The sequence below is a fragment of the Orycteropus afer genome, unplaced genomic scaffold, assembly GCF_000298275.1.
Source record: "Orycteropus afer afer isolate SDZICR_OR568_19922 unplaced genomic scaffold, OryAfe1.0 scaffold00171, whole genome shotgun sequence".
Lineage (NCBI taxonomy): Eukaryota > Metazoa > Chordata > Mammalia > Tubulidentata > Orycteropodidae > Orycteropus > Orycteropus afer.
In genome coordinates, this window is record NW_006921758.1 from 3,267,044 (window position 1) to 3,277,784 (window position 10,741).

The 10,741-nt window shown below is 36.2% G+C and overlaps 1 protein-coding gene across 1 annotated transcript in view; it reads right to left on the reverse strand.

Moving 5' to 3' along the window:
• Positions 1 to 10,741, reverse strand: part of ETNK1 (ethanolamine kinase 1) — a 61,789-nt gene that overhangs the window by 44,034 nt on the left and 7,014 nt on the right. Inside the window, exon 2 of the mRNA XM_007946796.1 lies at positions 1,372 to 1,631. Coding sequence (XP_007944987.1) covers positions 1,372 to 1,631 — 260 coding nt within the window. The remainder of the gene's footprint in view (positions 1 to 1,371; positions 1,632 to 10,741) is intronic.

Here is a 10,741-nt window from a genome sequence, read left to right on the forward strand (position 1 = left end):
AAAAAAAAAAAAAAAAAACCTAGGGTTACAATTAAGATTTATAAGGCAAAATATTTTAAAATATTGATACAGTTTTATAATAGGTAGATGATACTGATCCATTCCATTTTTAATCAATATGTTAACTTAGCAATTCTTAAAGATGATCCATGGACTCTCCAGAGACTTGAGATTCTTTCAAGAAGCTTCTAAGATTACAACTGTTCTCATAAGACATTATTTTCCTTTTTCATTCCCATTTTCTCATGAGTATAAAGTGTACTTTTCCAGAAGCTAAATGATGTTTGATGATGTCACCACTGTGACAGCTAATAGACTATGGTAACAGACTCTGGTATTCTTGTGCCTTAAAATTTTGTTTTCATTTCTTATATGGTAAATATCACCCAAATAAGCAAAAGTTCCTTAGAGTCCTCAATAAGAGATGTAAAGGAGTCCAAAGATCAAAATGTTTGAGAACTGCTGGTTTAACCTATGAACTTGACTGATATTTTCACTTTTAAATCAAACCCATTTGCTAGTTTCCAAGCGCAGAAAACTGACTTAGTTAGGTAACACATTTTGAGCCAGTGTACGAACTTTAATGTTTGAGTAGTCATGTACTTTTGGACATTGCTGATTGTTAGGTCAGCCTAATATGCAGCCAACAAACTGGACTGATTCATCATAACTTTAGCAAATATTGATTGAACCCTAGATCAAAGTGCAGAAACTTTCAAACACAGCAATTTTATAAAAATGATTAAGCATATTCAACACGTTATTCTTCTAGAAAACATACTCAATTTAATAATGAAACACTAAAGAATAACATAGGAGCTCTGGTAGCATAGTGGCTAAAGCACTTGACTGCTAACCAGAAGGCTGGCGGTTCAAACCCACCAGCCACTCCTCGGAAGGAAGGTTGGGCAATCCTACTTCCGTAGTGATACTGCCTCGGAAACCCAACGAGGGGTCACTATGAGTCGGGCAGACTCGACGGCACATAACAACAACAACAACAACAAAGAATAACATAGACGTGTTAACAATGCCTCTCAACCCTCTGCAACAAGCTAATCCAAAAATCTCTTGAGTCCTTTCTTCTGCAAAGAGACAATAATGAGAATTTCCAATGACAGAACAAAACAAACAAAAACCCTAACTTATTTTAAACAAAGTTTATAAGTTAATTAAATAGTCGCTCAAAGAAGGAAAGGGCAATTTTTAAAACAACGATTTCAATGTCCTATAAACTGCACTTACAGATCTCAGCCCAATCTTACAAAAGCATAAAAACACGCACCTAATAGCACTAATAACCAATGAAAAGTATTTCCTTAGTGCAATTAACACTATCAAAATGAAAAATTATTAGAAAAAGAAATGTACCTGAAAATGTCTGGGTTGCAGACGTGTTTTGGATCCAACGCTTCTCCCTGTATAAATTCATAGCATAGTCCATTATTGAAGGTACAGTAGAGCTGTGGTGCACAGCCATGTGCCTGTAACACTCGAAAACTCTTCACTTCCTCATCTCGATCAACTAACAACTCAGTCTTATTGCCATAAATTCTCACCAGGACTACATCCTCCATTGTATTACCCACATAGCAGCCAATAAGTTTATTTGTGATTCCATCTGTGAAGAGCTGCCAAAAAAAAAAGGGGGGGGGGGGAAAGCAATTATGTATTTTAAGGAATGGAATAAGCTACCTTGAAAATAATGAGGTGAATACTAATTAAAAGAAAATACACACCTTTTAACATTAAGAAAAACTTTTACATACAATTTTATCTGCATTTCTATCATTTTAATTCTGGGTTTAAACACAAAGGAATGCTAAATTTAACATGTCACCCTTAATTCCTAATGCATCATGTCTTCCTTGATCCAACAGTGTTAACTATTTACATTCAGTATTTCTCATTTATTTACTTTTTAATATGTTTATTTGTAATTCCTACCATCAGTGGTTTTTCTGAAGCCCTGAGAGCTTGGGAACAGGAAGTCAAATGGGCAATGCTCTGTTATCTCCCCACAGATGCAAAGGTATGGATATACACATACATCACACTGCCACCATCTTGCTCTCCTCTATTTTACCTATTGGAGTTTAGCACATGACTTTATTTGAAGGGTTCTAACCTTAAAGAAAAGGTTGAAGATCACTGATAGAAACCATCTAATGGGCCACTTTCACTTCTGACCAAAATTAACAAGGACAGGTTTTATCCTCCTATCCAAAATAAAAACCAGATAAAATATACAAAACAACAGCTTCTAAGAAAAGGGTACATATTTTAAAAAATAAAGTAGTAATCCCAGAGACATGGGAAATGAAATGAGCCCTACGACTGCCACAGTTAATGTTTTGAAAGAATTCCTAGACCCTAGCAGGGAGAGGAAGGCAGAACTCAGAGCTAGGTGGACTCCTCAGAGTTGAGCAAATGAAACCAAATCCAAGGAGACTAAGATAGCTACAGTTTGCAGCATAGAGTATAGAAGCAGAAAGAGAAAAATCTTGAGTGAATTACTCCACTGAGTAATGGCACCATAGTGACTAGCTCATCCATGTGAGAAAACTACCCCATGCCAAAGAAAGATCCATTCAAAAGGATGAAACGAAAACAGTGTCTCACAGTCACACAGGGCTGGGAATGGTGCCTGTTCCTACCAGCCATACTGGAAAACCTCAGATTCATGGGTTAATCAGTAGAGTACTCAGAATGGTATTGAGTCAGTAATAAAAAATAATTAGCCCTAGAATAAACGCTGCACTGGTCCTGCTTAACAAATCTTAAAGGCAAGACCCAAGAGATTCAAACTATTTATAAGGAACTAACTGCATTCCAGAATAAAACTCAGAACATTCACAGGACTACAAAAATATCCAATGCCTAACCAAAAAAAAAAACCGATCTCACTGCTATCAAGTCAATTCTGACTCACAGCAAGCCCATTTGGGTTTCCAAGGCTGTAACTGTAAATCTTTAGGGAAGTAGATTGCCTCATCTTCTTCCCACAGAGCAGCTGGTGGGTTTGAACTGCTGACCTTCTGTTCAGCAGCCAAATAAATGCCTTACTCACCACACCACCAAAGCTCCTTATCCAATGTCTAACAGGGTAAAATTTACAATGCCTGGTATTCAATTAAGCATTACCAGGCATTAAAAAAAAAGTGGAAAAATACAACCTATAACAGGGGGAAAAATCAATTAATTGAAATCATTGTAGTACTAGCACAGATGTGAGAATTAGCAGATAAGAATATTAAAATGGTTTTCCATATATTCAAAGTGTTAAGTAGAGACAAAGAAGATATTTTTTAACAGGCCCAAATTAAACTTCTCAAGATATCTAGAAGAGATTAACAGCAGATTAAATGTTGTGAAGACATACATAAATATATACACATACAAAGAAACCAAAAAACCAAACTCACTGCCATTGAATCAATTCCAATTCACAATGACCCCCCACTTTGGGTTTTCGAGGCAGTAAATCTTTACAGAAGTACACTGCCCAATCTTCTGCGGAGTGGCTGGTGGGTTTGAACTGCCAAACTTCTGGTTAGCAGTCAATGGCTTAGGCACTACACTACACACACACACACACACACACAGAGAGAGAGAATGTATTATGAACTTGAAGACATAGCAATAGAAACTATACAGTAAAAAAGAAAAAAAAGAACAAAGAAAAAAAAAGGAAAGACCATCAGTAAGCTGAGGCAATTTCAATAGGTAAGTCCCCTAAGGAGAAGAGAAAGAAGGAAATGGTGGTCAAAACTTTTCCAAATTTGAGGTAAAACTAAAAACCTACATATCCAAGAAGCTCTGAAAACTTTAAGCAACAGAAACATTAAGAAAACTATACTAAGGCACATCATGATGAAATTGCTCAAACCTTAGAAAATCATCCAATGATACCAATTCTCTCCATCTCCCATCCACTCAAATATCAGAAAATCATCCTTGTTTCCTCCTCCTCCATCCATCCACACACTTGAAAAGTTTATTTCCTAAAACCAAAAAAAAAAAAAAAAAACCCACTGCCATCAAGTCCATTCTGACTCATACATAATGAAACTGCCCCATAGGGTCCCCAAGGTTGTAAATTTTTATGGAAACAGGGTGCCTCATCTTTCTTTAGCAGAGTGGCTAGTGAGTTCAAACCACTGACCTTCTGGTTAGCAACCGAATGCTTTAACCACTATGCTACCAAACAAAAAACCAAACCCACTGCCATCGAGTGAATTCCAACTCAGAGCAACCCCCACCGGGTTTCTGAGGTTATAAATCTTTACAGAAGGAGACTGTCCCATCTTCCTTCCACGGAATGGCTGGTAAGTTTGAACTGCTAACTTCTGGTTAGCAGCCAAATGTCTTATCCACTACGCTACCAGAGCTCCTTAATTCTTAAATCCAATCTACTTTGTTCCCATTGCCACCACCTAATTCAGGAACTTGTCAATCCCCTATTTATAGTGAAGGTAGTCCCTGATTAACAATAGGGTTCCATTCCAATGACACTGTCATCAGTTCTAACATAATTCTTCCTCTTTTTTTTTTTTTCCCTTTTTTAAGTTTTCATTATTGCTTTTTATTATCAGTATATTTGTAAATTCAATCTTTGTCTTTGGAGGCTGGAAACATTACATAAAATAACTGCAAGGGAGCATCTGAGAATAGTATCAGCAAATTACACACTGCAACACTGCATGTAGCACATAAAGCTAACAATAAGAAGTTTTAAAAAAAAAAAAAAAAAAAAGACGTGCAGCCGCCAAAACTCCAATACACTGTAAGTTGAGGAAAACCTGGCATTATATATAATAGCCTCACTGGGGGGCACACACAGTTAAAGAGCCAAGTACTAAGGAGCTCTGGCGGCGTAGTGCCTAAGGCATATGACTGCTAACCAGAGGGCTGGTGAGCTGGTGGTTCAAACTCACCTTCTACCGCTCAGAAGAGTAGGTATACACAAGTAATTACATCAAATGTAAAGGAACTAAACAAGCCAATTAAAAGATTATAAGGAGTAATTAAAAAAAACAAACTATATGCTGCTTACAAAGACATGTAAAAGAAAAGTGATGTAACTATAGAATATCAGACAAAATAGACTAATGATGTATTAGACATAAAGGAAGATAATTTATAATGATAAAGGGATGGAGCCTCCAAGGGACAGCAATTCTTAACCTATACATCTAATAACATAGTTTAAAGATACATACAGCCAAAACTGATAGAACTAAACAAATCTTACAATAATTGTGGGAAATTTAAGCATACCTCTCAAGAGCTCATTTTTTAAAAGCAGGGGAAAATCATTAAGTGTGCAAAAGATTTGAACAATAGAATCAAAAATCTGAATTGACATATACATAATACTCTACCCAACAGAATATATCTACATGAAACATTAATAAGATTGACTAAAGGTTTGATTTTAAAGCAAGTCTCAATAAATACGAAAGGATTAAAACTTTCAGAGTATTTTCTCAAAACTATAGTAGATATAGGAGCTCTGGTAGCATAGTGCCTAAGGCACTTGACTGCTAACCAGAAGGCTGGTGGTTCAAACCCACCAGCCGCTCCTCGGAAGGAAGATGGGGCAATCTACTTCCGTAGTGATACTGCCTCGGAAACCCAAGGAGGGGTCGCTATGAGTCCGGTCCAACTCGACAGCACATAACAACAACAACATAGTAGATATCAGCTAGACGTCAATAATACACACACACTTTAAAATCCCAACTTTCTGGAAATGAAGCAATGCCACTTAAATAAACCACAGGATGAAGAAAATCACAATAGTAATTAGAAAACACTCTGAACTAAATGATAATAAAAACATACCAAAACCAGTGGAAGACAGCTCAAGGAGTACTTGCAGAAACATATAATACCTTAAATGTATTTGTTAAAAAAGAAAGAAAATTAATGGTCTAAATCCTCCAGCCTAAAAAAACTAAAAAAAGAACACCCAATTAATATTAAAAGAGGAGGAGGAGAAAGGATTAGAAAGGAAAAATAAATAACAAATATCAGTGAAACAGGAAAAAACAATAGCCAAAAATTGTTCTTTGTAAAATAAAACCAGGAGTTTGCTAACTTCTTGACAAAACCTATCAAGAGAAAAAGGGGGAAAAAAAAAAAAGACACACAAATTATCATTTGGTGCAGGTTTGCACTAGGCTACTAACTGAAAGGTTGACAGTTTGAATCCACCAAACACTACCATGGAAATAAAGTCCTGGCAATCTAGTTTCATAAAATTACAGCCAATGAAAACCCTATGGAGCAGAGTTCTACTCTGACACACATGGGGTCATCACGAGTCAAAATCAATTTACCAGTACCAAGTTTCCCTACAGATACTACAGAAATTACCACAAACAACTCTTTCATGAAATAAAAAAACACAAAACATGTCCCAAATTGTTTCGAAATACAGCATAATCTTGCTACCTAAACTTGTCAAAAACCAAAACCCAACTCACTGCCATCAAGTCGACTCCGATTCACAGCAACCCCCCTTCAGATTTCCGAGGTGGTAAATCTTTATAGAAGTAGATTGCCCAGTCTTCCTTCCACGGCGTGGCTGGTAGGTTTGAACCATCAACCTTCTGGTTACCAGTCAAATGCCTTAGCACTATGCCACCAGAGTGCCTTAAACTTGTCATGGATAGTACAAAAATAAATTAAATAATAAACCATCTCTCTCATGAACATAGTTGCAAAAATCCTAATCAAAATATTAGCTATCATTACAATATATAAAAAGGAGAATACATCATAACCAAACGTTATTTATTTTAGGAATGCAAAGGTGATTTAACATGCAAAAGAAGAAAACTCCATGTAATTCACCTCAATAACAGAAGAGAAAAAATAATCATGTAATTACTTCAAGAGAAACAGAAAAGGCATTTGCAAAAATTTAATACTTATGATAACAATACTTAACAAGCTAAGAATGAAAATAAAAACATCTGATAGAAAAAAGTAAAATTAAAAAATCATATCTAATAATAAATTATTAAAAACGTTATGAGATTGGGAGCAAGATAAGGATGTCTACAATCATCATTTCTATTTCAGTACTGTGCTGATGTTCTAGCCAGTGCAGTTAGGATGAAAAGAAGAGGAAAAAAGAAGCAGGAATAGGCAAAGAAAAGACAAAACTGTCATTATTTGAAGATGACATGATTATGTAGAGAAAAAATTCTACAAAAGAACATTAGAATATGTGAAAATTATGAACTTATGAAATTAATTCATTAGGCAATAACCTTATTTCCCTGTAATAATAACAAATAAAGGTAGATACCAATTTTTTAAATGATATCCTTTATAGTTAAATTTACCTAAGAATGAACTCAAAACATGTAAGATCTCTACATTAAAAATATCAAACCTTTGAGAGAAACAGATGAAATGTATAAAGGTATACACATATACCATGTTCATCGACTGTAAAAATATTTTTTAAAAACTCACTTCTCAACAAATTTATCTATAAACCAGAAAAACACACTGCTGTCCAATTTATTTCAACTCATGGTAGCATCACATTTCAGAGTAGAACTGCATCCTACAGGGTATTCAATGGCTGTGATCTTTCAGAAATAGATCACCAGGACTTTCTTTTGCAGTGCCTCTGGGTGAATTCAAACTGTCAACTTTTCATTTAGTAGTCAAAATTCAGCCTTGGTGATAGAAATAACACTGGAGATCACATGATAAAATTTTGCAAGACCAACGACTTAGTCATTGCAAATACCTTTTCAACAACACAAACAGTGACTATACACATGAACTTCACCAGATGGAGTACACAGGAATCAGATTGATGACATCTGTAGAAAGAGGCGATGGAAAAGCTCAGCATCTTCAGGCAAAACCAGGCCAGGAACTGATTGTCGAATAGACCATTAACTGCTCATATGCACCTCATATAAAGCTGAAGACAATTAAAACAAGTCCACAAGAGCCAAAATAAGATCTTGAATATATCCCTCCTGAATTTAGAGACCATCAAAAGAATAGATTTGATGCATTGAACACCAATGACCGAAAACCAGAACTGTGGATGACATCAAGAACATCATCCATGAAGAAAGCAAGAGGTCATTAAAAAGACAGGAAAGGAAGAAAAGACCAAAATGGATGTCAGAAGAAACTCCAAAACTTGCCCTTGAATGAAGAGTAGCTAAAGCAAATGGAAGAAATGACAAAATGAAAGAGCTAAACAGAAGATTTCAAAGAGCACCTTGAGAAGACACAGTCAATTATTGTAATAAAATGTGCAAAGACATGGAGTTGCAAAGCCAAAAGGGAAGAATGTGCTCAGCATTTCTCAAGCTAAAAGAACTGAAGAAAAAATTTAAGCCTCGAGTTGCAATACTGAGAGATTCTATGGGCAATATATTGAATGATGCAGTAAACATCAAAAGAAAATGGATGGAATACACACAGTCACTGTACCAAAACTAACTGGTTGATCTTCATCCATTTCAGGAGGTGGCACATGATCAAGAATCAATGGTACTGAAGGAAGAAGTCAAAGCTGCATTGAAGGAAAAGGTGAAAAACAAGGCTCCAGAAATTGACAGGAGACCCATTTAGACACCTCAACAAATGGATGTTGCACTGGAGGCACTCACTTGGCTATGCCAGGAGATCTGGAAGACAGCTACCTGGCCAACTGACTGGAAGAGATCCATATATGTGCCCAACATTCCAAAAAAATGGTAATCCCACAGAATGTGGAAATTATTGAATATCATTAATCTCACACGCAAGTAAAATCTTACTGAAGATAATTCAAAAATGGTTACAGCAGTATATCAACAGAGAACTTCCAGAAATGCAAGCTGGATTGAGAAGATGACATGGAATGAGGGATATCATTGCTGATATCAGATGGATCTTAGCTGAAAGCAAAGAATACCAGAAAGATGTTTACTTGTGTTTTATTGACTATGCAAAAGCATTTGATTGTGTGGATCATAACAAATTAGGGATAACATTGAGAACAATGGGAATTCCAGATCACTTAATTGTACTCATGAGGAACCTGTACATAGATCAGGAGGCTGTTGTTCGACCAGAAAAAGGGAGCACTGCATGGTTCACAATCAAGAAGGGAGTGCCTAAGGGTTGTATCCTTCTACCCTACTTATTCAATCTGTATGCTGAACAAATAATCTGAGAAGCTGGACTATATGAAGAAGAATGTGGCATCAGGATTAGAGGAAGACTCACTAACAACCTGCATTATGCAAACGGCGCAGCTTTGCTCCCTGAAAGTGAAGATGACTTGAAACACTTACTAATGAAGACTACAGCCTGCAGTATGGATTACACCTCAATATAAAGAAAACAAAAATCCTCTCAATGGGACCAATAAACAGCATCACGATAAATGGAGAAAAGATTGAAGTTGTCAAAGACTTCCTATTACTTGGTTCTACAATCAACACCAATGGAAGCAGCAGTCAAGGTATCAGACGTCTTATAGCACTGGGCAAATCTGCTGCAAAGGAACTCTTTCAAGTTCTGAAGAGCAAAGATATTTCCTAGAAGACTAAGGTGCACCTAACTCAAGCTATGGTATTTTCAATCACCTCATATGCATGTGAGACATATGAAAAAGAAGACCAAAGAAGAGTCGATGCTTTTGAGTTGTGGCATTGGTAAAAAATGCTAAAAGTACTTGGACTGCTAAAAGAACAAATCTGTCCTGGAAGAAGTACAGCCAGAATGTTTCCTGGAAGTGAGAATGGCCAGACTTCATCTCACTTACTTTGGTCATGTTGTAAGAAGGAACCATTCCCTGGAGAAGGATATCATGCTTGGTAAAGTGGAGGGACAACAAAAAAGGGGAAGGCCCTCAACAATATGGACTAACACAGGAGCTGCAATGATGGGCTCAGGTACAGCATAGATTGTGAGGCTGGCACAGGACCAAGCAGTGTTTCGTTCTGTTGTACATGGAGTCACTATGAGTCAGCGACAACTGGATGGACCTAACCACAACAACAAAGTCAACTATTTAACCATATATATCACCCAGTATCTTTTGTGGTAATTAACAAGTTGAGTCCGTACATTATACGGCAATTTAAAAGGCAAGATAAACAACACAATCTTAAAGAACAAAAGCTGGAGGATTTAAAGTACCAGATATCAAGACCTTTAGCAAAGCTCAAAAGTAATAAAGACAATGGAGTACCAGTATAGTAATAGGCAAAAGAAACCAATGGAACAGAACAGAGCTACATACATTGCCACCTGATTTAAATACATTAAGGTCCTTTAACAAGAGACTACATGAAATCAATTAGTTTTACTAAAAAGACATATCACATTATTAAAACTTTGGATTGGAAAAATTCCATTTTCTATTATCTCTGTTGTACTAAAAAAAAAAAAAATCTCATTTTTGTTTTTACCTTCTGCTTCTCCCATACATAACTGACATTATTTGCAGCCATTAAAAAAAAAAAAAAACAGCTGCAGATGAGTCAATTCTGAACCATAGCAACCCCACGTGTGTCAGAAAAGAACTGTGCTCCACAGGGTTTTCAAGGCTGATTTTTCAGAAACAGATCTCCAGATCTTTCTTCCAAAACACATCTCGGCAGACTCTAACTTTCAACCTTTTAGTCAGCTAAATCTTTACACCACCCAGGGACTCCATTTCTTTTGTATATATAACTGTCCTAAATTTTGCTTTTTTAAAATT